At 49.4% G+C, this 26874-nt stretch overlaps 1 protein-coding gene across 10 annotated transcripts in view; it reads left to right on the top strand.

Annotated features, from left to right (window-relative positions):
• The window catches only part of SLC8A1 (solute carrier family 8 member A1), a 128358-nt gene that overhangs the window by 5954 nt on the left and 95530 nt on the right, over positions 1–26874 (top strand). For 9 of the 10 annotated variants that reach the window (XM_042036590.1, XM_042036592.1, XM_042036588.1 and 6 more), the window contains exons 2-3: positions 8019–8123; positions 20227–22062. In XM_042036590.1, coding sequence (XP_041892524.1) covers positions 20234–22062 — 1829 coding nt within the window. In that variant the 5' untranslated portion in view covers positions 8019–8123; positions 20227–20233. Of the gene's footprint in view, positions 1–8018; positions 8124–10465; positions 10527–20226; positions 22063–26874 lie in introns of those variants that run through there. The other variant, XM_042036587.1, reaches the window with a different exon arrangement.

Here is a 26874-nt window from a genome sequence, read left to right as displayed (position 1 = left end):
CTAGTGTGTTTTCCAAATCTCCTTGGTAGCCTTAATTCATGGGGAAAATACTGCAAAAAGAGAGATATGCAGCCGTGAGAGGTGTCCTCACTTCACTCTCTGGCTACATTACTCAAAGGTTTAGCACAACAAAGTCCAGCACCACAGTGTATCCTTGAGTTCCTGCCACCACAGTGTATCCTCGAGTTCTGTCCTGGACTTAGTCCACAGCACTGCTTTGAAAACAAACACATTAAAAAGTTTCTCTCCTCACTAGGGGTGTTCCCCAGGCCTCAGTATTGTGATCAGTCCTGTTCATTTATTTAGGAAATGGTGGAATCACCATTCCTGAAGGTATTGAAAAGACGTGTAGACTTGGTGGCTGGGGACATGGCTTAGTGGTGGACTTTGGTGTGTTAGGTTAACAGCTGGACTCATGATCCCAAAGGCCTTTTTGGACCTAAAGCATCCAGTGATCCTACTTTTTTAGCCGCTGGTTATGGAAAAGAGATGCTCCACAAAGCATCTTTCTTGATAACTGAGAGATTTGCCTTTTGGCTTGAGTTGATTTATCTGAAGTGAAGTTCTGAGAGCGAGAGTAACCAACACTTAGAGCTTTTTAGAGCCTTGCTGATAACCTCACCCTTCCCCTGAAGTGTGACATATGCCCAAATTAATCTTGACAAAAGAGTTAATCTTGAATGTTCTCTGCTGTGAGTGTGTATGAGGACCATGGAAATGTGTGCGGGGATCATGTGGAGGAGGATGGTATGTACAGGATGTGAACCTTTTATTGTCAGAGAAGAAATATCTTTGTACTGCTTGCCACTGAAAATCTGCTTAGTGGACAATGATTTCTCTGTTAAGTTATCAATCACTGGTTAAGATTAAGGACAAATCACGACTATTTTAGAAAAATGAGTCAGACCCATTCTAGATTCTTAAAACCTCCAAAATAAATCACCAAAGACCCACCTGAGGATCCATAAATTGGTGAGAGTCCTTGCATTTTTAGAGGCCAGGACAAGTCTGTCTGTATGTGCACCTTCTTCATGTGTACCTGGAAAGGGCCTTAAGGTGTTAAAATGCCTGAAGATGTGCCTCCACAATAATGCACTAAAAAAGTATGCGGCCTTTTACCCTTAATTTCAATGTCCTTACCTTAAAACTAACCAGGCAGACTATTTTTGAGCATGCTTTGATGCACAGACCTAGAAGAATGCTGCAAAACAAGACAAGTTTGTAGGCATTACAAGCTGTGCCACTGCCGATGTTTTCTAGATATTTTCTGTCCCTGTTGATAAGAACCTGCCAAATTTTAACATTCTTCTCCTTGAAACACACAGTCTGATCACCTTGAAACGTGCCTTGATGTATACAGCTTATGGAAAATCAGAGAACAAGACAATTTGGAAGGCTCTAACCCTAATAAAGTTGATGTTTTGCCAGCACAGATGCTCTGCCTTCATCCTGAGTTGTAACTTCATTTCTTGTCTTTGGTGTGGATGACGTTTGACGCACGTCCCTTCTTTCGTGGCAGTGTCTTATGCAGACACCTCACTTCAGCAGGGTCTTTGCCACGCAGAGCCATCTGCAGGAAAGCCCTGTGCTGAGTCAGGCTCTCCCAGGAGCTGGGGGTGTGCTACATGTGGCAGATGTTTGTGACCTGACTGACTTCAGGTACAGCCTCACACCTACGTCGCTCATTTATCACATTGCCGTAATTAAGCATGCAGCTGACCAAAGGCCCCAGATCAGTCCTGTGTCACTTGCTTTACCTTATATTTTGGTTTTGCCTCTTTTATTCTTCCCAGGTTCTGCTTCTTTATCCAGTCCCTCTGCCCCAGACAAACCTGTGATTAGGCTGGTACCTTGCCTTTGTTAGAGGCAATGTTTGTCTTCTGTGCCATTTTTCCTGCTGCTGTCTAGTCAGTGTAGCTTCTGATCAGACATGGTCGGCTGCATGTATATCACCCCTCTTCTTACAATCTGCAGGTTCTGGTAGCTTCTCATACCCTTATTTCATGTTGTTAGATAGCCATAAGTGAGGGTTAACCAAAGATACAGTTTTCACAGAATCATGGGATCACAAAAGGGTTTGGGTTAGAAGGGAGCTTAAAGATCATCCAGTTCCAACCCCCCTGCTATGGGCAGGGACACCTTCCAGGAGACCAGTTGGCTCCAAGCCCCATCCAACCTGGCCAGGAACACTTCCAGGGATGGGTCATCCACAGCTTCTCCGGGCAACCTGTTCCAGTGCCTCACCGCCCTCACAGTAAAGAATTTCTTATTAACATCTAATCTAAATCTCCTTTAGTTTAAAACAATTAGCATTGTTCTATCACTGTCTGCCTGTGCAAAAATGGCTCTCTCGTGAGTATGCTGGCATGTGAATCACTCTCTCTCTTTTGTACACTTTTAAAATTAATATTGTTGCTGTTACCATTCATTTTCTTATCTCTCTGCTGTTTCCTGTAAATGGTTCTTATCTCAGCCTGTGATCTTTGCCTTTTGTGCCTCCATCTGGAGCGGGGAGTGGGAGCAGTGAGTGGCTTTAGTGGGAATAATAAACTGGGGAATACCATTACTAAACCACAAAACCCAAGTGGGATATACCATGGGCTTCAGAGCAACAATCAGCTCTCTTCTCTGCAGTCCTATGAGCTAAATGGCTCATCCACCCAGGAAATTGGCTGCCAGCCTGGAATGAAGGTCGGTCTGCTCCCAGGTTGTGTGAAATTGGATAGTATTGCCACCTAGACTTCGCTGTGCTCTCCCATCATGGCCTGATTTCCAGTGCTCTGACTCTTCTGCAATACCAAATTTTTGTCCAAAGCCTAAGTGTGTGTCTTCTTTCCTTTCAGCCTAATCACAACCTTGCTTTTTCCTTTGTGATGTGCTGGATGACACCTGATTGTTCATCTCTCAGATACATCTTTCTGGTGAAATGATGTTGAGAACTAGGTCACCTACACCTGATCTGAACTCAACAGAGGTTTGCTCATCCTTATCTAAAACCCTTTCAGTGATAAAATACATGCTTCTCCCTCTTTACAGACAACCCAGCTGCCTACACCATTGCTCTCATGGCTATAGAAAGTTTTTCTTTGTGCCAAACTTCAGTGTCCCTGCCTGGAGTTTAACCCCCTGAGTTCTTATCTTGTCAACAGGAGGAATGGAAAGCATCTGCTCTTTCAGATGTGCAAGGATATATGTCTCCTCTTGACTTGTCAGTTTGCATTCCTGCAATGTTTCCTCTTGAATCATTTCTTCTAGACCTCCCACTTCTCTTATTTCTTCTGCAGCTTTTCCCTGCTTTCCTGATGCCACTGGTCATATAAATACAGCTGTTAAGTCTGGAATCTACCGATGGCAAATAAAATCCAGGTACTGTTAGCAGCCCTGGCACAATGACCAAAATACGACACTGGCATCTTGAGAAGCAGGGGGCAGAAACTTTCTGAGTGGCTGAGGTGCACATGGAAGGGAGCTGAAAGAAAAGGGAAAGCCTGTACTCCCATCAGCCCTGTAAGACACTGTTCTACCAAACACACAGCTGCCTACACACCAGCAAACTGGTTCTACAGCCTCCGAACCAAAAGAGATTCCAGAGAAGCTGGGCACAGCTTCCCATAAGAGCAGGAGATTTCCATAAGGGACTTGGGCATTTCTAACCATGAGGCAGGTGGCAAAGGGGAGTCTTCAACCATCTTAAAGCATCATCAGAATCCAGAAAGACAGGATAAAAATATTCAGCTTTTAGACAGGCCATGTTTGAAATTCCAAGGGGGAAACAGACTAGCACGTGACAGCTTGGAAATTTGAAAGGAGAATCCAGTCTTACAAATGGTGCAGTTTCATTTCTCCAAAGTGTCCAGCAAAATCCCCAAACCCATAACCACTAAGCAATCAGGAAGTTACATCTGGTTTTCTTGTTTCTTTTTTCCTTTTTCTTCTTTTTTTGTGGGTAAATTCTCTTTACACGCAGGGCTCCAGTTCCTACGTTTAGGGCATGCAGCATTGGTTTCTGCCTCAGTACTGCTCGAGCCTGCAGCACAGAGAGGATAAGCATTTTTGGTTCATACATCTTCAGAAGAAAATAGAAGAAATAGAGCAAACCGTGCCAAAACAGCAAGATCTGTGTGTGCAGCAGTGTGAGCTCCTGGCCAGTGGACTAAGCTGTGAGGAAGGAAACTGGGATAAGAACCCTGCTGCTGTCTCAGCTCTCCCAGGGGGGAAAGTCATCCAGGAGCAAGGACACAGGATTTCTGCAAGGTGCCTTGGGAAGACCAAGGAGCACAGGAATTCCAGCCACATGGGTCCTTGTGGCCTAAAATTGACTGATAACAGCAGACAACATGTTCCCCCGTCCCCAGGACTCGAGGACTCATCTCTGGCAGAGCTGTTCTGTGCTGGAGGGACACCTCACCAGGCAAGGCCACTTGGAGGTGAAACAAGGCAGAGCTGAGGCAGAGGCTGGTAAAGCCAAAGCAGCAAGGAGTCAGGGAACATTTCTGACCACCCTCAAGGACAGCAGATTAGACCCCACTGCAGCAAAGAAATTTGCCCTTTAGGAGAAGTCATTGCACAACCTCTCTCTCTTCTGCAAGGTGTTCCACCAGCTTTCTTGACGTGGAATACATAAATGAAATAGAAATAGGGTGCTTTGTGCAGCTGAGGCCAGTCACATCTCACTTTCAATAAAAAAAGGCTATTTTCCCTGGAATACCCAGCCTTGCTCAAGGCTGGCAAACAGATGATACAGAGGAGGCCAAATTACTTTCATAACCAGGGGCCACAGCCAGAGCCATGCACTACATCTGATTTGCCTTGTGCTTCCCACTGGTAACTATGGGAACCTTGCACATGGATCAAAGGAGGAATGGGGACAGAGCTGCTGAGGAAGCATCACAGTCCCCAGTTTGCAGGACACAGCTCCCAGACCATGCCACATGGTACTTGCACTTCTGTTTTTCTGGAAGTCCCAGCTCCTGAAGTCATGTGATTACTATTTCATCACTCTTACGGTTTTTCAACTTGCTTCTGGTTGCCAAGTAAATCGGAAAGCACCAAAGCCTAGGGTTCAAAAGCAGAAGACAAATCCAGAGAACATGTTATTTGCTACTTTTTAATTCCGTACTTGGAGGGGGGGATTCTTTTTTTAACCAAATTTTTTTCCAGGCTAGGACAGCCTTGGAATGGTGGTGAAGAGGGCTGGAGTGTCAGGTGGAGAGTGCTTGTGCCTATTCGGTGGCAGCGCTGCCCCAGGGCTACCACACTGCTCTTCCATGGCCCCATGCAGGGAAGCAGCAGAGTCACTGGGCTATGGCTTTCACTGGGAAACACATCTCAGTTACTTGCATCTGCATTTTTAGTCCCTGTGTTCTGCAGCCTTGTAACAGCAAAACAAAGCTTCATTGGTGTCATGGTTTTGCCGGGAAAAGATGCTAAGGGACAGCCAGTTCAGCAGGGGTCACCTGGTCCTTCATTTTCCAGGGATTCAGTGACTCCAGCTAGGAGCTGGTTCTTGCCTGAGAAGTGGAAGTGAGATGCTGGTATTAGCATGCACTGCTGGTGAGACAACTGCCAGAAGGCTTTTTTGTTTCCACCCCTTTGAGAAGAGTAAGCAGACAGTTTGCACCTTGTACATCTCTCACAATAAGCCCAGCTGCTGAAGTCATTCTGTGCACATATTGAATTTTTCCTGTGTATGCCTGGTGACCAGAAAGCAGGGTTGGTTTTTTTTTTTTTTTACAAAGAGAAAAGTACGACTGTGAAGCAGAATTTGAAGAGAAGAATGTGTGGTTTGTTTTTCAGCCTAGATGTTTGCAAAATATGTGCAACTCTCCCCATTTCCAAGCTTCCTAAATTCACATCCGGCCCCTCTAACTACTCCTTCTTTCAGTCCCCATGCAGCAGGTGGTTTCCAGTGCAAATATACTTTTGTGTCTGTAACACATAAGCAGCACTCTGCAAAATTTGGCTAGTCAATGCTTCTTCCAGGAAAGCTCTCTCCCAAGCTGTGAAACGCTATGCTCATGAATTAGTGCTCTGGATTTATTGTTTAAACATGCATAAAGCACAGCACAGAGCAAATATCCGGGGGGAAGCTCGAAAGTGGCACAGGCTGGGCTTCTCCAGTTACCTCTGCAGGCTCCCAGAGCAGAGGAGTGACAGCAAATCACATGCTACCGATTTTTCACAGGTGTGCCAAAACATTCCATCAAACCCTGCCTCCACCCTGGGGTGCAGTCTGTGCTCTCAGTTTTCCAGGGGAGAAGATACCTTTCTCATCCAAGCTCCCTGGCTGGCTGATGGACAATTGTCATGCAATCAGGCCTCCACAGGATCATCAGAACTCAGACTGTGCCAGGTACTTGGACACACTTAAGGAGGCACTGCCTAGAGAGCTCAGAAAGAAATATACTGATGTCCAGCACACAAAATTGCCCTTCCTACTCACTGCTTTGTCCCACTCCATCTGCCACTTTTCTAAATGCCTGATTTATCCCCCTAACAGCAAAGGCTGGTTTGAAGGTGTCAGTGAAAGGAAGTGCTCAAGTGGCTGGAAAAGATGTTTCTAAGCATCTTTTTTAGAAACACCACTCTCCAGGGATCTCCAGGTCTCTGCCAAGAACACGCACAGGAGAGCCAGAGAACGTTCAGGGAGCGCATGCTCAAGTCTGCTGCAGTGAGGAGCAAAGACAGATGGATGGCAAGCAGAGGTGACAACCCATCTGCTTCTGCAGGACCTCTCTGGCATCTCCCGAGGGACTCGAGGAAAACCATGACCAGAGATAACCAGCCAAAGCAGTCTCACTAGTTATCCTCCAGCATCATCTGAGACCAAAGCATTCCATCGAGGAGACGTTCCAAAGAGGGACAAGGGTGGTAGGACAGCTCCTTGGAGATGAATATGCTTTGGCTGAGCTGAGCATTGCCCTGGCCTCTTGTCTCTTACAGGGAATATAAGGCAGAAATTTTTCAAGCAAGAAGCGCCTGAGGCTCTGTGTCCCCCTCCTCTAAGCTGTGCAGCAGTTCAGACGTCTTTTTTCACAAGGCACTGAGCAGAGAATTGGCCTGCACCATTCTGTCCTGTGCTCAAGGCTCTGCAGTCCACTAACCCCACTCTTCACCAGGAGAAATTGCCTTTGTGCTCTGCACACACAGACAATACCCAGAAACCTCCTCCAGCAACTGCAGAGAGATGCAGGCTGCTGTCGGAGAGAGCTGTGGGTGGGCATGAATGAATGAAGGAATGAATGAGCCACTCGCTACTATTGGCATGAGAATCTCCATGATTTTGAGACGAGTAATTAGTGGTTGTAAGCATGGTTGCGGTGGTAGGTGTTCACTTGCACGGCTGCAAAGAGTGACAGGGAGGTAAAGGCAGCTGGAGCAAAGTGCTGCCTCGCCCAGCACAGTCCAGGCTGCAATCTGGAATGCCGAAGCACAGATGTGCCCACACCGTGACAAAACTTGCTGTGTCAGGACATGAGCAGTCTTGTTGCATTTCTGCCTAGAGCATCAGGCAGAGCGCAGGAGCATTTGCTCAGCTTGCCCAGCAGATTTCACAGCCCGTGCAGAGCTCCATTCTGTCACAGCCACCACTTCAGCTAGCTTGGCTGAGAAAAAGCAGTGTGAACCATGGCCACTGCAGTGGGGAGCAGTTCTGGAACACAGCATCTTCTCCCAGCAACTGGACTCACTGTCTCTCCCACTCCCTGACTTCCACTTTTCCCTTCAGAGCCCTGCTCCACCTTTCTCTCGGAGGCTGTAAGAAATGAAGGTCTAAATGTGCCTGGAAAGGGGTGTGTGAGGGACTGGGGAGTGGAGCACATCTTCTCCAAGCCTCCCAGCTTCATATTCTTCCTAACCAGTCACTTTTCAAGCAGACAGGTGAAAGCTGCTCTCACGTTCAGGTGGGGTAGTGCTGCTTCACCTTTGCTGTCCCAGTGCCATTAAGGCTGGGGGGATACAAAGGGTTCATGGACTAATGGGCATCACCACAAGCACTGACAAACTCTTGTTTTCTTCAGCTCCCTTGGAATGTCATGAAAATCCCACAGCTGAAGCAGCCTTTCTGAGGGTCTCAGCAGGAGGCACTGGGAGACAGGAACACGCACTGCAAGCTGCAGAGAGAGGTGAGTTGGGAGGAACCGTGTGGGTGCCTGGCTCCTCAGAGGGCAGCTCACCAGTGGGTGCCCATTAGCACAGTCCTGGTGATCCACAGGAGTTGGGTACTGTATTCACTGAAAGAGCTGGGAAGTAGGTCAGCAACATTACTGAGGGAATTAGGGACTTTTAGGGAGAACTCCATGACTAAAATTTGAGTTCCACTGCTTACTGATGCAGTGATGGGATTTCAGCGTGCAGGGTGAAAAGCACCAGCAGGGATTGTGTTTGCTGCAACCATGCCAAATTTTCCTGCTCACACTATCCTTTCGCCAATTTTTCCTGCTCACACTATCCTTTTCCCATGCCAGCTTGTGCAGCGCCTTGCATCCTGCAGCCACTGCCAAACCAAATGCCACTGATACACATCCACTGCTCTGCTCAGGGCCTGAGCTCAGCACAGCACTGTGCATGCTGTACACATTTAGCTGTGCTCATTTTATATCAGTGGCCCTGCTGGGAGAATTGAGTACCATCAAAGTACCACACATGGCTAGATGCAAACTTATCCCTCCTCTAAAGAGCTTTAAATCAGAAGAGGTGAGGCAGAAAATCAGAGTTAGCTATTGGACACAAAATCATGGTTTTTTTCTAAACCAAATTCTTATATGGAAATGCCTTTCATTCCACATGTAGGCAATAAGCTCTTAAACTGAGACCAAAACTAAATAATATCCATAACTGCTGCAACACTAATTACAAGTAGCTGGTTTTTTGGTTGGTCAGCTCATCACAAAGTGCTTTACAAAGTGGTTTTGTGACATTATCCTTGTGAGATTTTGTGACATTACCCCTCATGTTGAACAGAGAAATTTGGTTTTCCATCTCTGCTGGTGCAAAAATCTTTAAAAAAAAATTGAAAATTTTTTGAAAGCAAGTAAGAAAAGCACAGTGAAAAAAGGTAAAATTCCAGGTTGCTGTCTTGCCAGTGGTGACTAAAATTACAGGCGCAGCTGAGAAGATAAGAGGGAGAGGGTGTAAGAGGGTGCAGGAGCTAAAACAACGTCTCTGCTTCCCCACAGTTCTTGTTGCACCTGAGGATCTGGGCACAGAGGGTTCGTCAAGGTCGCTGGGTACTTGCACACCAGTGTGTGAGTTATTAGCTCTGGTCCTATTTTAAGTTCCTAAAGTCACAGAGCTTTGCCTGGAGGGTGGGACAATGGGTTCATCTGCTCCTTGCTGGAGTCAGTGAAGGGTGGAGGAGTCATTCAAGCATGGTGAAAGGGGAATTGCCCACAGGAAGGACATTTTGGTCAGCCTGAGGTGCAGCAAGTCCTTCTGTGCCATGCTGCTGCCTTCCTGCAGGACCTCCCCGAGCACGATGACCCTCCTGTGGGGACAGCAGGCTCTGTGGGTTCAGGGCTGACCCCTTTGCCAGATGTGAGGGCACTTCCCAGGAGGGTCCTAGCTGACACATACGCTCCTTGCCTGTCACCCCATGTCCTCTACTGACCCCTGCCACAACTTTGAGGATATAAGAGGGGAGTGAACGCTAACCCAGGGCCCCTCGAGATTCTCCTGACCTCTTGCCTCCCCACAGCTGCCATGGGCAACACTGTGGGGCACGGGGACAGACACAGCAAGGCACTCCTTGTGCACACACACACACACACACGTTTCCCTTCTCTCCATCTTTCCCAGGGCTCTCTCCCTCCTGAAGGGAGTGCAAATGGGTTTAGGGTCGCCCTGGCAGGCTGCAGGTCGGCCGGGGGGATGCGGGCAGGAGCTGACCTGCCAGGGTGGGATGGGCTGGGCTGGGCTGGGCTGGAGGCAGGCAGGAGGGTATGGATGGGGACTGTCCCGGCCAGGGCAGAGCACGACAGGGGACACGCAGGGTATGAATGGAAACTGTCCCGGGCAGGACGGGCAGGGCTGGGGGCAGGCAGGGCAGGGCTAGGGACTGCCCCAAGCAGGGAGGGCAGGGCTGCTGGGGGTGGGTCCGCGACCAGCCCTGCCTTTCAAAGTCCTTCGATCCGAGGAGGAGTTCGGGAAATTTTTCCAGCAGCGGGAGGAGGAGGAGGAGGAGGGCTGAAGCTGCTCCCCAGGAGGAGGGACGGCGGGTCTCTCGCTGGCCGCGCACCGCGGCGGAGGGATGCGGACGGAGGGGAGGCTGCCTGCGGGGCGGGCCGGCTGAGCGCATCCCCGGGGCGCCTGTGTGTGTGTGTGTGCGCGCGCGCTCCCTCCATCCATCCCTCCATCCCTCCCTTCCTTCCTCCCTCCCTTCTCCCTCCCTCCCTCCCTCCCTCTCTCTCTCTCCCTCCCGCCCGCCGCCGCGCCGCAGCCGCGCACCGGGGCTCCGCCGCCCGCCCCGCCGCGATGCCCCGCCGCTGCTGAGCCGGCCCCGGCGACGCCCGCTCCTGCCCCCCCGCCAGGTAGGACTGCGACCGACCGGCCCCCGCCCCGACCCTGCCCAGCCTCACGCTGCTTCCTACACCGCGATCCGAGTGCCGGGCGAGACTGCGGGGGGGAGCGGCATGGGGGACCCGGAGCCGTGTGGGAGCCGATGGGGAGGCGGCGGTAGGATGCTCACACTCACACGCACCCGGGAATGCTTTCTACAACCCAGCCACGACACCTCTAGGCAGGCGAAGGGGCTCGCCGCCCTCCCCACCCGGCCAATCGCGACATGTCGCGACGGGAGGCGCGGCTGCGGCGGGGGTCGCTTGCCCCTTAGCCCGAGAGCCGGGCATTGCCGGGCAGGTGGGGTCGGGCAGGGCGCTGAGGCAAATCTCCTTCCCCGGGGGGCTCTCGGGCACATCCCCCCGTGCGCGGCGGGGTGCGGTGCCTCCGCCTGGCGGGGCTGTGCGTGCCTCCCGGCGGGGCTGCTTTTCCTGCCTTGAAACGCTTCCCGAGGTGAGTGGTCGGCGGCACCTGCAGCCACGCTGAAATTCCCGTCTTCGGCTGGAGCAGCGTGCGTTATTGAGGGCTGGCATTAAGCAGAGCTCATCACGTAGGCTTTGTCTAGGTGGAAGCATGGCTGGGGCTCTTCCGTCATCTTGAGTTTAATTCTTTATTCACAGCCTTGTTGCTTCCTTCCTCGCCGAGCCGTGCAAAACAACTCCACACTCTGCTCTGTCTCCAAGGCGAGAGCAAACTGCCAAAATGTTGCAGAAATGCAGCAAGCACTAGGGAGGACTGGAGTCTGAAAATGAAAGCTGTAGTAAAATCACAAGGTCACGGGCGTGTGGGTGCGAGTGTGTGCTTTCAGGGCTCCTTTTCGCTTGCGCTTTGCAGGAACCTGTTCGTTCCTCCAGTCCCAGATGCTGGAAATCCGTAAGTCAGGCAATGGAAATGAAGGCTGAGAGTGGCTGGGGTTCTCTGTGTGCTCCCCTGGCACCTGCCTAGGAATTCATGTGCTTTTTGTCACCATCACAGAGAATGGTGCGCTTTTATCTAGAAAAGGGAAGCTGGGACACTTGCATATTGATGTGATGGTGGCATCCAGGAAAAAAAGAGTTGTGCTATATGGCTTTGGCTGGGGACATGGCTATCATCAATGAAAGGCATTTGTGATCCCTTGGGAGCATCTATTAGCTGTTTCTTTCTCCCCCTTTCCTTCTGATGGGTTCTTCAACAGCAGCTTTGCCCCTTGTGCAGCACAGACATTTAGTCCAAATAGGGACATAATGTAGCATTTCTAGGACTATCACCTGCCAGCCAAGCCATGAACAAACTCCTAGGAAAGGTGTCTGACTCCTCCTATGCTCCCACCAGCTCTGTTGGCATGAACAACTCCTAAGTCACTGCTGGGGAGCCACGTTGGTCAAAGCTTCCTTTCTACCAGGGTTTGCATCCAAGATACCTGAGCAGGTTGGACATACTCTCTATGTCCAGCATCCCTGAGTGCCAACACGGAGCAGCACAGTTCTAACCTGATGAAACTTTGCTTGCTTCTCTCTCCCCCACTTTCATTACGGTTTTTGTAATCTGTTGGCTGTGAATGGCTCCTGAGACTTAAATATTCACTGTCCTGCAGCTGCCTAGGCTGCACCTCATCTTCGGTCCTGGCACTGCTGTACATGACATGGCACAAACTCTGGTTTACATCCTTGCTCTTGCGAGTCTCTACAGCACCTTAAATGATGTTGTACAGGCACAGCCACTTCTCTGCCTTTTGTAGTGTCCTGGTATGCTCAGGGCTTTCAGGGTTGCAGTTTTCTGGCGTTGCATCTAGGACAGAATTTGGATTTCTGCTGTGGCTTTGAGGGGATACAGTCCTGATGGCTCACTGGGGAAAAGCCCCTGTTCTCCAGCACCCTAACAGAACTTAGATCCTGTCATAAAGCCCAGTGCCCCACAAGATCCAAGCATCACTGGACGACCAACCAACAGGTTGGTCATAGACAACACAAGTGATAGTGGCTCTCCTTGAGACTGGCACAGGGAACAACCTGGGGCTCTGTCCAAGCTCACAGTGCTGGGATCTGCATGTGCTCCCAGTTCCTGGACATCGATGCACACAGCTGAGCAAATCCTGGCTGCACCTGGGGCTGCTGCAGGCTGCTGTGCTCTTGATACTCTGGTGTCCACTATGGGCTGAGCTCCCTGACTGGGCTTTCCCTTGCCAAGGGTGTGAGTGGTATCTCTCCAGCTGTTTTCAGGAACCTTGGAGGAACTTGGTTTTTGCTGTTATCTCTATCCCTCTGGTGATTTTAACTGAAATTGGAAAGAGGGGGGGAGCGATGTGAACAGACAGACAGACATGGAAACTGTGATTTCATGTGCCTGGCTTCCTAAGGAAACCTGGCTACAAATAGAAATGAGATTTGGTGCTGCAGAGAGCTCCTGAGGAGACAGAGAAGGCGGGGGAGTCTGAGGAGAAGGAAGGGGTGGTTAACCTCGTGTTTGAGATAGGTAAAGAAGGCCTGGCACACACCTGGGATTAGAATCCCTTGCCTGAGGTCTGGGGGTCTAAAAGCTGGCCATCTGCTCGGCACTAGCATCCAGCTCCCTCTAGAGTCAGCCGTGCCAGAGCTGTGTCTCTGGAAGTGGCTCTGCTGGGAGATGCTACCACCCTTCCCCAGCCAGGAGCAGTCACGCAGCTGATGGATGGAGCATGCCAGGGTGAGCCCCCAACCCAGCCCAACCTGCCCAGCTCCTGTCTAGTACCGTGCCTAAATTGCCCAGGTCAACAACCTGCATTTGCATCAGTCTTTCCCCACATCCATCCCCGTGGATGTCTCCACCTCTTCATCCCTGGATGGGCACAGGGAGCTGGGGATGGGGATTTATCTCTTCTCCCTTGAAGCTTTCTGTTCCTGCAGGGCCCAGGGGAGCATCCTGCTGCACAGAAGACCCACACGCAGCTACAAACCCAGTGCAAAAATAGTCCCAGAGGGAAGAGCGGACACAGGCACAGAGGAAAGCAACAGGCCTGTTAATTCCTCCCTTCTGGCCCCTTTGGAGCACCTCTGGGCAGATACTTCCTCCCCAGGCTGCCCAAGAGCCTCAGGCTTATTAGGGGTGTTTTATTCTCCCAGCACCCACAGGAGATGCTCTTCCCATTTTACACAGAGTCGCGGAGCGCAGGGAGATGCAGGGCTGCCCTGACATCGGACAGGGAGTCTGCCAGCCAGGCAGCCTCAGGGCCAGCTCGTGGAGAACGGGCAGACTGTGCTTAAATCAGCAAGGGAGATGCACAGGCAGAGAGGAAGGCATCAGCAACCCAAGAGGAATCACAGGAAAGAGCCTGATGCTGCTTGATAGAGACCAAAGGCAGGTGGTAAGGATAAGGAAATGGTCTGAAGACAGCAGCAAGTAGGAAGAGAGTCGTTTAAAAAGCAGACAAACAAACAAACAAAAAAAACCCCAGTCCCAGAGAAATGTGGCATTTCCCCCTTGCTTCTTGTTTCCTGGCATATTCCTTGCTGAGATCTTGAGTCGTGGGAGAAAGGGACAACTTGACACTTGGTCTCTATGCATAAAAAGCAAGACTGTAATCTCCATGACAAACTGTTCCAAGCTCATTCTCTGCAAGCTGCCCCCAAATTCATCCAATGTGGTTGAAATTTTATATCAGGGATGTTTTATTTTCTCTATTTATCTGTTTATTTTGGAAAGTTGCTGGGGAATTTGTGGGAGGAGATTGGATGTTTCATTGAAGAGATAGGATACTTGGAAAAATCAGTTGCAGACTGATAATTATTCTTACTTTTTAATGTCCTTTACAGAAACCAGGGTGGCCTGAAGTGTGTTTTACTTGATCGGCCTCATGGAGGGCTTGTGCCTCTGACTATATTTGGGAAGGTTTTGATGTTTTTTTGTACTGATGCAATCAGGATGCTGATGGCCTGGAAATCATTTTCCTGATGTGGAGATCTAGAGGGTCATGGGTAGGGGATGCCAGCAGGCTGTGCCTGTTTTGGAGTGGCAGAGCTGGGTGAAAGGGAGCAGGAGCCAGGCAGAGCCGGAGCAGGGAAGTGAGCCAAGGGTTTTCCAAGCAGTGTTTAAAGTGCTATCACGCTATGCAGCCCTGAACAGCAACACAGTCTTTGGACTTAGCAGCTCTCCTCCACGGTTTGGATGTACAGCCAGTGTGTTGGAAGGGTCCTTTTCCTGCTCTGATAGGTAAATCTCACAGCTGCCAGGAGCCCGGTTTTACCAAAGCTGTGCCGCGGGGTCAGCATCAAGATCGGAAGTGAAACCAGCAGAGCCTGTGACTGTCCAGACAGATCTCCAAGCACCCTGTACCTCCTTGCAGGGCTGTTGGCATCCGTTTTGTGTCCCTTGGCTGCAAGAATCTTGCTGGACCTGTAATGGTCAGAGACCAGACAGTTTGGGGTTTTTTTCCTGTCTTTTCTCAGTACAGGCTTTGCCCAAGCTGCCTGCTGTAAAGTAGGCTGCTGGTTTCCGTGAAGCACAGGTGTACAGGCTTGGGCACAGCCAGGCAGGGTCAGCAGCAGAGGAGAAGTTTACTATTCCTTCAAAGATTGGGCCATGGCTGTAAATCCCGTGCGTGGAGGCAAGGTATGCAGTGCTTTCTCCCGGGAAGGCTGCTCACTGCTTGCAGTAAATTCTTCTTCTCCTGCAAGAGAAGCTGGGGAAGGGCTGCTGTAACGTGGGGACTTCAGGTTTGACCTGGGGTAGGAGAGAGTGTGCCTTTTTGGGGCTTGCTGTCTTTTTCCCAGGGACACTGGCAGGGGAGGGAGCAGCTGAGTTGCTTTGAGCTTGTGTTTCTCCGGCTTGCAGGCTGGCTGTGCCTTGCAGTGACCACTGGCTGCGTCTTTGCCAGTTTTTGGCCCCTCTGTCTTTCTCCAGCCTGTGACACCAGCAAAGGGTGGCTTGAGCGGTCTTCCCTGTCTCTTCCTAGTGCACTCTCACTAGGAAAACGTCCTCTCTTGTCTAGCTCTGGCTGTAGGATGGGAAAAGACTCTTGGGGAATCCCCGTGGTGTTGCAACACACCCCTGGTTGTGTTCCCACATCGTGTTGAAAAGCAGCCGCTCTCGTGTGAAGAGCAAACTTTCTACTGGTCCCCAGCAAGCGACCAGGCACCCTGTGGGGAGAGGGTGCTGCTCCAAGCTGCTGCACGGTGGTGACACAGCTGTGGGGACACCTTGTCCCATCCCAGCTGGCAGTGAATTCGCAGTGATGATGTTCATTATGAAGCCGGTGTCGCAGTGGGGTGGGCACCGTTGGGTAGCACCGGTGGTGGCTGTGATGGTGTGAACACTGCTGTGTTACAGCTGCTCTGTACAGGTTTTCTGTGGGATGCTGGGAAAAAAAATTCCACATGGGAAGCCTCTCAGTCTTTTCTTTGTGTGGCCACTCATTCCTCGTGAGCCCAGGCCATTTCCTTCCTTGCCCAGTCCTTCTGTAATTAAAGTGTCTGGACCAGCAGAGTTTTTTCAGTGCTCTTAAAAATAGTGGTGCTTCTAGTGTGGTGCAAATGGTCATAGACCTGTGTGTGATACAAAGCTTCAGGAAAATAACAGAGGGAGGGTCTTACAGTGGATATTTCTAGGCTGAAGTGCCTTGATGGAGACAGGACTTTTGGGAAGCTGCTGCAAAGAAAAAGCTGTGCTTTGTTTAAATGCAGAGCAGCTTTCAGGCTCGCTTTGCATGCAACAACCAGTCAGCCTGAAGGATCGATGCTGCCAGGGAAGGATCAGAGCAGAGTCTGAAAGGCTGTTTCCTCCCCATCTGGCAGCTCCTGAGCTGGGGGGCAGGAGCATGAGCTGGCAGCAGGAGCTCTCTCCTACCAATTCGTAAAACGTAGAGCTCCCATGTCCAGCAGGGAGGCAAATACCTCTGCAGCCCTCCCAACCCTGCTGTGGGCAACAACTGCCCTCCTGGTGTTTCACAACACCAAGGGGTGGAATAGAGGCTGGACTGACAGCCCTTGGCTGAGAACTCCATCTAAACTGAGGTTGTTGTGCAGCCTCTCACAGGGTTTCCTCCCTGACTCTGCAAAAACACCTGCTGGCACCCCTGTGGAGCTTGTCTGAAAAGGGAAAGGGGCTCAGTGCCACTTCAGGAGAACCCAGGCTGGGCTCTGTCTCTCCTGGTTCGTTTTAGCTCTCCCTTAGAGCTCTCCAGCAGCACCAGGACAGTTCCCCTCCTGCAGTGGTAGAAAGGTCTCAGGGTGCTGTCCCTGGGCATCAAGGTGGTGTTTATGGGCAGGGCTGTGCTGGCCCGAGACAGCACTTTGGGGTTTTTCACCACACATGTATTGCCAGCACCGAGCCTGAGAGCAGCCTGTGCCCCTCTCCAGTGCTGCCATGATCCCTCTGGCCCCAGAGGCACTGGGGCAGTGCCACCAAGGCCACGAGCACCGTGGCAGGCAGGGTTTGCTGGAGCTGCCGGCCTGGCACTGTGCATCAGCTGCTGCACACGCTTTTATTGCTGATGGCCAGGATGGGAAATGCAATTGAGACACCTTAATGAAAAGCTAACAAAGTTCAGTTTGGAGGGAGGACTGCTCCTCAGGTAGCCTCGCTTTTCTGGGAATATTCCTATGCTATGCCACAGTGTGCTGACCATGAGCTGAGACCGTAGGCAAATGCAGAGTAAGAGGGTCTCTGGGGACCAAGCTGTTTATTTTGGATTGTACAAATAAAGAAATGCTGATGATTTAATAGCAGGTGCTTCTCAGAGATATTTTGAGTGTCGGGCTCTGGCTGCATGTATGTAACTAGCATGTTGTGGCCAAGCATTTTCTAGCTCTTCGTAATTCCTGAGCCTCACTGTGACTTGGTTTAAGTAGGAAAGCTGGTCATGGTGTGTGAATCTTGCTTGATGACTACACCACAAAATGCTGGAGAAAGTACAACAAGAGTTGGGGGATGCTGCTGCTGCTCAGAGGAGGCACATTGACATGGCTGGTGGGTGTCCCTTCCAAAGCTCCAGCCATTTCTTATACCTCTCCAGAAAAGCTCCACATTTCTTACCTCCTGACATCTGAGGGAAAAATATTGTTTGTACATGAAGTGCTGGTTGGGAATGCCAGAAATATGGATTGCTCAGATGCAAGCCTCTAGGCCTTTTTTCTCCATGTAGTATGGGACTCGATTTCAAACAAACAAACAAACAAACAAATAAACCCAACCAAAACCCAGTTTATATTAGAATGTTTGAAAGAGGAAAAACCTGGTAAATAAAGTTCAAATTACTTATTAATTTGATTTCATGGGTGTCTTTTTTTCTGAATGAGACTTCCAGTACCCAAATCCTTTTAAGGCTGGAGAGTTGGTCCAAAGTGTGATGGGACTCTCCTATTCTTCATGACCTAAATCAGTGACCCAAAGCATAATTTTTTTTCTACAACCATCTGTTTTCTCTTCTTGCCAAGGGGATTTCACAATGCCTGATTGCTCTGAATAATTTTACATGTGCAGGAATATGACTTGCCACAGGGAGAAGAATTAACTGAACAAGGACAGGTGGATGTTCTTGAGTTTTCTGAAGAAACTACTACCCTTCAGAAGGAGAGGGTGAAGAACCATGCATCTGAGTAATATTTTATGCCCACAATGAATTTTTTTAAGCCTACATATTTAAAAAGGAAACAAAACTACACTTAGGAACTATCTTGGATAAACAGAGTAGGTACCAAGTCAGCCTGTGTTTTGACAGCCCCTTTATCAAATGTGTCCATGACTTGGTTTGGAGCAGTGTGAAACACAGGAGTACAGATGTTGGGTGACTAATTCATGCTTCAGCTAAATTTCAGTGACCGTGAATGCACATCTGTTTCAGCTTAGCCAGCCACTGAACGGCCTGCAACAAGGTGCTCCTCTTTACAAACATCATGCTTGCATTTTTTTCACTTTGGGCTTGTAAGTGGTACAGATCACATTTGGGGAAGCAGAAGGTACCCAAGGGCTATGATCAGGGGGGCAGTGAGTCTGGTAGTAAGACCTTTTTTGTAGCATTAGCAGGAATCCCAAGGCAAACAACTTTATTTTAAATCTGTCTTCCTAGAAGACACTTGCTTTTTCTTATTCAGTTTATCTGTTCTTATCACCCAGCTCTCTGATTTGCTCACTTCCTCCACTATGTATCTTTTTCTTTTCTTAATTACAATACCAGGGAGTGGAGGGGGTTGGAGGCAGACCAACAGTTCCTGGTGAGAAAATGCCATTTATATAAAGCTGTCTTGATAAATTCTCAGTATTATTCTTCCAGACCAATAATCCTACTGCAGCATCCATAAATAAAAGCAAATGGAGGAGGGGGCTTTGATCTACCGGTACAACCTCTCTTTGTGGAGTAGATCCCATAACGTGGGTGAGGGATGGTACCCATTGCTTCCTCCAGCCAGTTGTTCCTTGCACACAGCCCTGTCCCTGCATGATATGCCCCTGCCCTAACAAGGAGTTAAAGCCTGTCATGGCTGAGCTTCAGTTGGTTTTTTTCTTTCAGGGGTGTGGGGCTTTTATGAGCAAAATCAGCTCAGCTTTTTGTATTTCCCAGTGAAGTCGAGGTATTGACGTGCTCATTTTCCTCTCTTCATAGAAACATTTTTAAGTACCATCTGATTAAATTAACTTGGATTGGAGAAGCGTGGTACAGCAAAGGCTCTCCTTGAGAAAAAAATACAGCTTTAATAACTAGGGATCTGGCTTTTATTGGCTAGCAAATTTGAGAATGTAACACTGAGCATGCTCAGGGTTTTTTTTTCACTGAGCATCTCTTTGTACTTAAAGGCATCTGTTCTGTCTGTTTATGCACTGTTAACTAACTGCAAACCTCTTTAACAGCTCCTCCGCATTGCTGGAAAATCCTGAGGCAGGACAAGGGCAAGTTCGGCTGTCACGCCTGATGACTGATGTTGTAAATGGAGTGAGAAAGGCCCTGGAAGGGGAAGCCGTCAAAGCTGACCTAGTGGGAAAAGAGCACAGGGACATGCTTCCTCTAGAAGCATGCCAAGAGAGCCAGGCTTCGATGCATATGGGGCTCCTTCCAGTTTTGGGAAGGTGCAAAGTGATGCACTGTGGAAGGAATGGCTCCAAAATCATTAATTACAGGCTGCCCTTCTGGTGCACCTTATGACCAAGTTACTGTTAAGAGTAAGGTTTTGCCAGGGCTCACTTTGTGCGGATTTCTGATGTGGATTAGATGCTTGGGAGGACTGTGAGCAAGGAAAGGCTGTGAAACACGTAGCCTACAGTGATTTAAAATGGCAAGTATAAAAATATTTTTTAAACTTCATGAGGGGATAGCAGATTTCCCTGTCCTCTCCTGCTCTCTTACCCTGAATTCCAGTGAGTGAGTGCACTGTAATTTTGAAATGAGAAACAACTTCTGCCAGCTGTGAAGCAGAATGATGGGCTTTAATTAGATTAGAGGAACAAGAAAATGCAATTGAACAAATAGGTTTTCAACAAAGAGAAAGAAACATCATGGTAGCTAAAGGGGGCAGGTGCTAGCTTACTGGTACCATCTGAATCCATCCTGATTCAGATGACTGAACTAGAGGATTTCTACATGGAAAACATCACCAATCATAACAAAATGGGCTCATCAGCTGGATCTTCTTGAGTAACAGGATTACTCGATCATATCTTTGGAGAGGAACATCTGTTCTCTCTGGTTTGCCTCACTTAATGCATCTTTGCTTTTTGCCTCTTCAGGTTGAGGATGTTTGGGACCTGCCTGGTGGAAGTGGCCATGTCACGGGTAACTCATGCACGCACCTTCCCAGTGAGCTTCCCTCTGCTGAGCCTTGTCCTGGTGCTGCTCTTCCATGCAGGGGGCACACACGCGGAAAGCCCCAGTGAACTGCCCGCGAACGACACCGAGGAGTGCGCTGGCTCCTACATCTGCAAAAAGGGTGTGATTTTACCAATATGGGAACCCCAGGACCCCTCGTTTGGGGACAAAATCGCCCGGGCAACGGTGTATTTTGTAGCAATGGTGTACATGTTCCTGGGAGTATCCATCATAGCTGACCGCTTCATGTCCTCCATCGAAGTCATTACGTCCCAAGAGCGGGAAATAACCATCAAGAAGCCCAATGGCGAGACCAGCAAAACCACTGTGAGGATCTGGAACGAGACTGTTTCCAACCTCACGCTGATGGCCTTGGGCTCGTCTGCTCCGGAGATCCTCCTGTCTGTTATTGAGGTGTGCGGCCATGGCTTCACGGCAGGGGACTTGGGGCCAAGCACGATCGTGGGGAGTGCTGCCTTTAACATGTTTGTCATCATTGCAATCTGTGTGTACGTGGTGCCAGATGGAGAGATAAGGAAGATCAAGCACTTGCGAGTGTTTTTTGTCACAGCAGCCTGGAGCATCTTTGCCTACACTTGGCTTTACATTATTTTATCTGTGTCTTCTCCTGGGATTGTGGAGGTTTGGGAAGGTTTGCTCACCTTCTTCTTCTTCCCCATCTGTGTGGTGTTTGCCTGGATAGCTGACAGGAGGCTGTTATTTTACAAGTACGTCTACAAGAAATACCGAGCTGGCAAGCAGAGAGGGATGATCATCGAGCATGAGGGTGACCGGCCCTCTTCCAAGGCTGACATCGAGATGGATGGAAAGGTTGCTAATTCTCATGTGGAGAACTTTTTGGATGGGACACTAGTGTTGGAGGTGGACGAGAAAGACCAGGATGACGAGGAAGCCAGGAGGGAAATGGCTCGGATCCTGAAGGAGCTGAAACAAAAGCACCCAGACAAGGAAGTTGAACAGCTCATAGAGTTGGCCAACTACCAGGTCCTGAGCCAGCAGCAGAAGAGCAGGGCTTTTTACCGCATCCAGGCCACTCGGCTCATGACCGGCGCGGGCAACATCCTGAAGAGACATGCTGCAGACCAGGCCCGCAAAGCCGTCAGCATGCACGAGGTCAACAGTGAGGTGACCGAAAATGATCCTGTCAGCAAACTCTACTTTGATCAGGGCACCTACCAGTGCTTGGAGAACTGTGGCACCGTGGCCCTGACCATCGTCCGCCGGGGAGGAGACCTGACCAACACAGTGTATGTCGACTTCCGGACAGAGGACGGGACGGCCAATGCTGGCTCTGACTACGAGTTCACTGAAGGGACAGTGGTCTTCAAGCCTGGAGAGACCCAGAAGGAAATCCGTGTTGGCATAATCGATGATGACATATTTGAGGAGGATGAGAACTTCCTGGTCCATCTCAGCAACGTCCGAGTGAGCACCGAGGCCTCAGATGAGGGTGTTCTTGAGGCCAGTCGTGTCTCAACACTCGCCTGCTTGGGATCACCATCTACTGCCACCGTCACCATTTTTGATGATGACCATGCCGGCATCTTCACCTTCGAGGAGCCAGTAACACACATCAGTGAAAGTGTAGGAACCATGGAAGTGAAAGTGTTGCGAACCTCTGGAGCGCGAGGAAATGTTATTGTGCCCTACAAAACCATTGAAGGCACGGCCAAAGGTGGAGGAGAGGACTTTGAAGACACCTGCGGGGAGCTGGAGTTCCAGAATGATGAGATAGTGTAAGTCAAGGTTTTATTTGTTTCTTACAGTCTCTGTTTCTCCTGAGACGAAATGCAGTTAGCTCCCAGAGCTGCACTGGAGGTGTTTGGGTGCCAGTGTATTGCAATAAGCCATGAATGGCCTTAGGTGCTTTGGGGAGCCTGAAACGCTGCGTCCCTGCCTTGCCAGCAGACTGGTGAGCGATGTCTGGTCAGAGGCACTCCAGCCTTCCAGCAGCAGGGAGGTGGAACTGATCTAGGAGCCGTACTCATGCACTGAGCAGGTCTCTACAGCCTCAGCTCTGCAGTGGAGCAGAGAACAAAACCCAAGTGACTGTGACCACACAGGCATGAGGGCGTGTCCTGCAAAGGCCTTAACTGAATGTGTGAATTGTGGTACCTGCTTCCTCTTTCCTGTTGGGGCTCAGATCAGCCGGTACTGGGTCACTTGTGATGCTCTGCTCAGGGCTTTGGTGAAGGTTGCTTCACCTCCTCCTGTTCTAAAGGTTGCACGCCTGAGTCACTGCCCAATACACGTCTTGAAAAAGTGTTGTCGTGCAGGGAAGCCTCATGGTTAGGATGCAACTGCAGCCACATTCATTCGCTGCTTGCAAGTAAAAAATGAGGCTGAAAGCTGTTGGAGGCTCCTGAGTGTTGCTCTTTGGATGGTGGAGAAGTTATTAGTGCTGTAGCCTTATTACATTATGTGGAGAACATAAATTTGCTCAGTAAATCATGGTAGAAAACACCTATCCTTGGGTATGTCATGAAGACATTTCCTTGCCCAGCTGGTGCTCTGGGAGGAGTAAGGGTTGGGAGCTGTGTTGTTCCAGCCTGAGGCTCTTCCTACAGTGAATTCTGTGTTTGCAGCCAACAGGCACTAAGTTCTGTAGCACAAAAACACTGCAGAGAACTGAAAGAAGTAACTGATAAAGGGCACTGCTGTGTCAAGGGAGAGCTAAGTTTCGGCTTGGGTGTTATATATTGTACTACTGGTCTCCTAGGAGCTGAGACAAACCATGGCGAGTGCCCAGAGTGGCCCTTGTGTTCTGTCTGTCACCTGGATCTGCTGCGTGTGCACAGGGAGAATGAAACTTCTTCATAAAACTTCTTGAAGTAGATGGGGTGGGGAAGGTGATTTTGTAGCTCTCAGGCAGGATTTATACCAGTTGGGATTTTGACTTCCCAGGAAAAACTGAGCAAAAACTTCACAGCTCTAGCAATCTGGAGGCCACAACATGCATGTTGCTCACACAACGCTCAAGAGCACATGGTTCCTGACTCCTGAATGATAGATGTTATAGAGAGGAATGCAGTTATTTGAATTTTTTTTTTATCATTTTGGGAGAAGCAGGGAGTTTCCTGCAGAGATGCAATGAACTAGGCTATAAGGATATCTCCCAAAGGCTCTTTGCTTTTTATCCAGGTCACTCAGCACTAGCAAAACTGGGCTAGTGGCAGTTAGACTTTGACGTTTGTTCCCAGCTCCCATGGGATGTGACATGTTTACATGGCAGGCCAAACACAGGGCCACAGGCTCTGGAGCGCTGTTCAGAAGGACTTGGATTACCCCTTGTCTTGGATCCATCACTGTGGCCAGGATCTCTGTGCTGTCCTTCATCCAAGACCGGTGTCTGTGCTGCCTCTTGGTGCTCAGGCTGTGAGGAGGCGAGGTGTTGTCACTGGCACTGCTGTGCCTGCTGCCTCTGGTGGTGGCCTTCCTTCCTCTGAGCTGTTCACGGCTGACTTTTGCCAACAGCCCAGTAACCAAGGGGTGTGCTGGAAGCAGGCTGGCCACATCCTGTGGGATCTGTGCTGCTGTGCCCTCACCAGGGCTGCAAGCCTCCTCCTTCCTCTTCTTACCGGCTGCCAGAATGTGCACAGCAAGCAAGAAACAGGGGAAAGCAGCTTCCTTAGAAACCTGAGCATGCTTTTTCTGTGCAGATGCCATTGTATCTCTATTGTCTTTAAACTGTCTCTCCCAGGAACCTCAGAGAGTGATGGTACCTCAGAAGTGTCCGCAGCCTGGCACAGATGAGGGTCTGGGGCATGGGTGTAAGGAGGTGGTGACTGCAGGGACAGATGTTGACCAAGGGGCTTTCTCATGTCAGCTGGGAGAGGACATGCACAGAATGAAACTGATGTACTATTCCAATCTATTCATGTGCCTGAAAGGCAGTAGGCATTAATCTAAAACTTAGCTGCTACAGACCATGTTCAGCATGGTACAATCTGACTGGCAGAAGATTTCCTGCAGGTCCGTGTTTTGCCTGGGCACAAGTTTGGAACAACACTGCAGCGCAGAGGCAGAGTGATCCCAATGCTGAGCTGCTGCTGACAGGCATCCCCCCTTGGAAGAATTTGCTCCAGTAAAGAAGATATACTAGCACAATATGTGGAATATGGAGCTAAAGACTTTTTGCTCTGTCATTGCTTGATAGTGCTGTACTTCAGCTAAGCCACAGTTATGTAGAATGGTGCAATTCCCTAGCACACTGGATTCAATAAAGTTCTAAAATTTCAGGTTTTCCCATGCTCTGATGGCCAAGAGATGTCTTTGCTGCTCTTTCTAAAGGTCTTTAGTGCCTCTTCAGTTCTGCCATTCAAGTCTGTATGAATCAGCTTGATAAAAGTGAGTAAGATGTGTTTTTCTGGGGCAGTAATAGCAAAGGTAGGGCAGTACAGGGAGACAGGAAGATGAAAGAAAAGCATGCACAAGCCTCTATTATTAGAGGGCTGGCTTGCTGGTAAGTCCCAGTAAAATTAGAAAGCGCTGGGAGGGCCCTGATCTTCTGGAGACCTTCCTCTGGTTCCCAAAAGGCCTAATTACGTAACATGTTGTTTGTTTGCAGTGTCCAGAGAGACTTTCCCGTTTTGCAATCTGTTGATGTCCCCCCTTCCCAGAGTACACAAAATAAAGAGTTTAACTGCTGAAGCTGTGCTGCTCCTGTGCATTTAAACAAACATCTCGTTCTGATGCTTCCGAAAGAGATGTGTGATGGAGATGATGTTGGTCCTTCTGTGGAACATTTTATCCCAGCACTGCTTCTTGGAGTGGTGCTTTTCTGCTCCTTGTTCCTGTAGCACAGCTTGTGTGTTCAATGGATGCGTGTTAGCAAGTGAAAGGAACAGCTTTTAAATGGGGTTTGCATAACTTAACTGTTCCAAGCTGCGTGAGAAAGTTGTCTGACTGGGGTCTCAGCAAGGTCAGTCTCAGTGATGCTGCACAGGTACCTGGGGCTCTGAGACATCGGGGTAGGTGCTGTGATTTAAAGTGTAAGAGAGCCTTCCCTCTGGGCCCACCCTCAACAGGGTGACTCCAGCCTTGTCTTGCACCTCCATTAATGATTAAAGCTTTCTGTATGAGAACATGGAGAAGATGTGCAGTTGTAGGCTCCTCCTGCCCTCCCGTCTACTACAGCTATTGTGATCACAGAAGAGGTCACTGGTTCATGCAGCCAGTGTATTTTTATCTCCTGACTGAATGCTAAATAATTCAAAAGAAGTCCAGCTTCTTATATTAGAGGAGGAAGCAATCGTTGCCTCAGCTGATACCCCATCAGCTCTTCTCCTGTCTTGAAACATCAGGAGGAGCATCTCTTCCAGATGTGACTGCAAAGCCATATGAAAAGAGCGTGTTCTTTCATGTTCAAAAAACACAGGTTTTCTAGGGATAACATTGCAACTAGAGATCTGCTACAATCTGTGCTCCAGATGTCTGCACACGCACCCCAAAAGAAAAGGTTTTGCTGCATTAGTGTCAGTGAGGAAGATGATACATACAGTTATATGGACAACCAGTTAAACTCATATTTCACCTATGCAGTCACACCTGTAAAAGCCTGGAAAACCTTATGTCAAATGATCTTGCTGTCCATAATGTACAGTTTAGTTGTTTTTATAAAACATGTCTGCTGCAGTTTTAGGAAATGACACTCTGTGCCCACTGAATTTGACTTGTGCAAGTCAGTTTTGGCATTTCTCTGTAAGCATAAATTTAGGAGCTGAATACTAAAAAAGACACAAACATCAGCTACATCCTCTGATTTTTCTGGGGAACTGTCCCCAGAAACCACATAGGCTCCCTCCCAAGAGCCCTTTAAAAATGTCAATGTCAATAAATATAGATTGTGGCAGGAGGGGAACCAAGTGATACTGCTTTTTTAAGTTCTTTTCCAAAAAGAAGTTGGGTCAGGTATTTCTAAAGAAACAGTAGAAATAGTATCCTGACTCAGCCCTGGAACCCTTCTATCTCAGTTTTTCATCTGTGGCCTGCAGCTTCAGAGAAAAAAAGTAAAGCCTCCAAGCTTGAGCAGCGTTGCAGTAGGATGCAGTTGAAGAGGAGGATGTCTTCTGATGTGGCAGAGAGTAAACCAGGCTGGAAGGGAAGCAAACAAACATTCTGCTTTTCAGGTTTCATTGTTGAGCACATTGTCTTCTTCTTTGTGGTCCCACTTTGTTCAGCTGGGCCAGTGTGCATCCCCTGACACAACAGCCCCAGCTTGCACAGGGTTAAGGTCTGGCAGCACAGTGTGAGATATCAAAGTAGACCAAACAAAGATTAAACTCTTGTTTGGCCTGCTTCCAGAGCCCAGTGTGGGGTTTACAGAGTATTCTCCCCTCACCACTGGAAGTCTTGCCTGGCCCAGTGGGATTTGCAGGCAGTACAGATATGGCCAGCTGGATCTAGGGCTTGGATCCTTGGCAGAAGCACCTGGTGTTCCTGGTCCATCCAGTACAGATCCATCTTACAGGAGGTGGCCCTGGCTGTGGCCCACAGCAGGGGTCTGAGCAGGTGTGTTGCACCACACTGGGGCACAGATGGGGCCTGTT

The sequence above is a fragment of the Corvus kubaryi genome, unplaced genomic scaffold (assembly GCF_017639235.1).
Source record: "Corvus kubaryi isolate FWS band 111438036 unplaced genomic scaffold, C.kubaryi_AGA036_p1.0 37386, whole genome shotgun sequence".
Lineage (NCBI taxonomy): Eukaryota > Metazoa > Chordata > Aves > Passeriformes > Corvidae > Corvus > Corvus kubaryi.
Note: the sequence above shows the minus strand (reverse complement) of the source record. Positions and strands in the feature narration are given on the sequence as shown.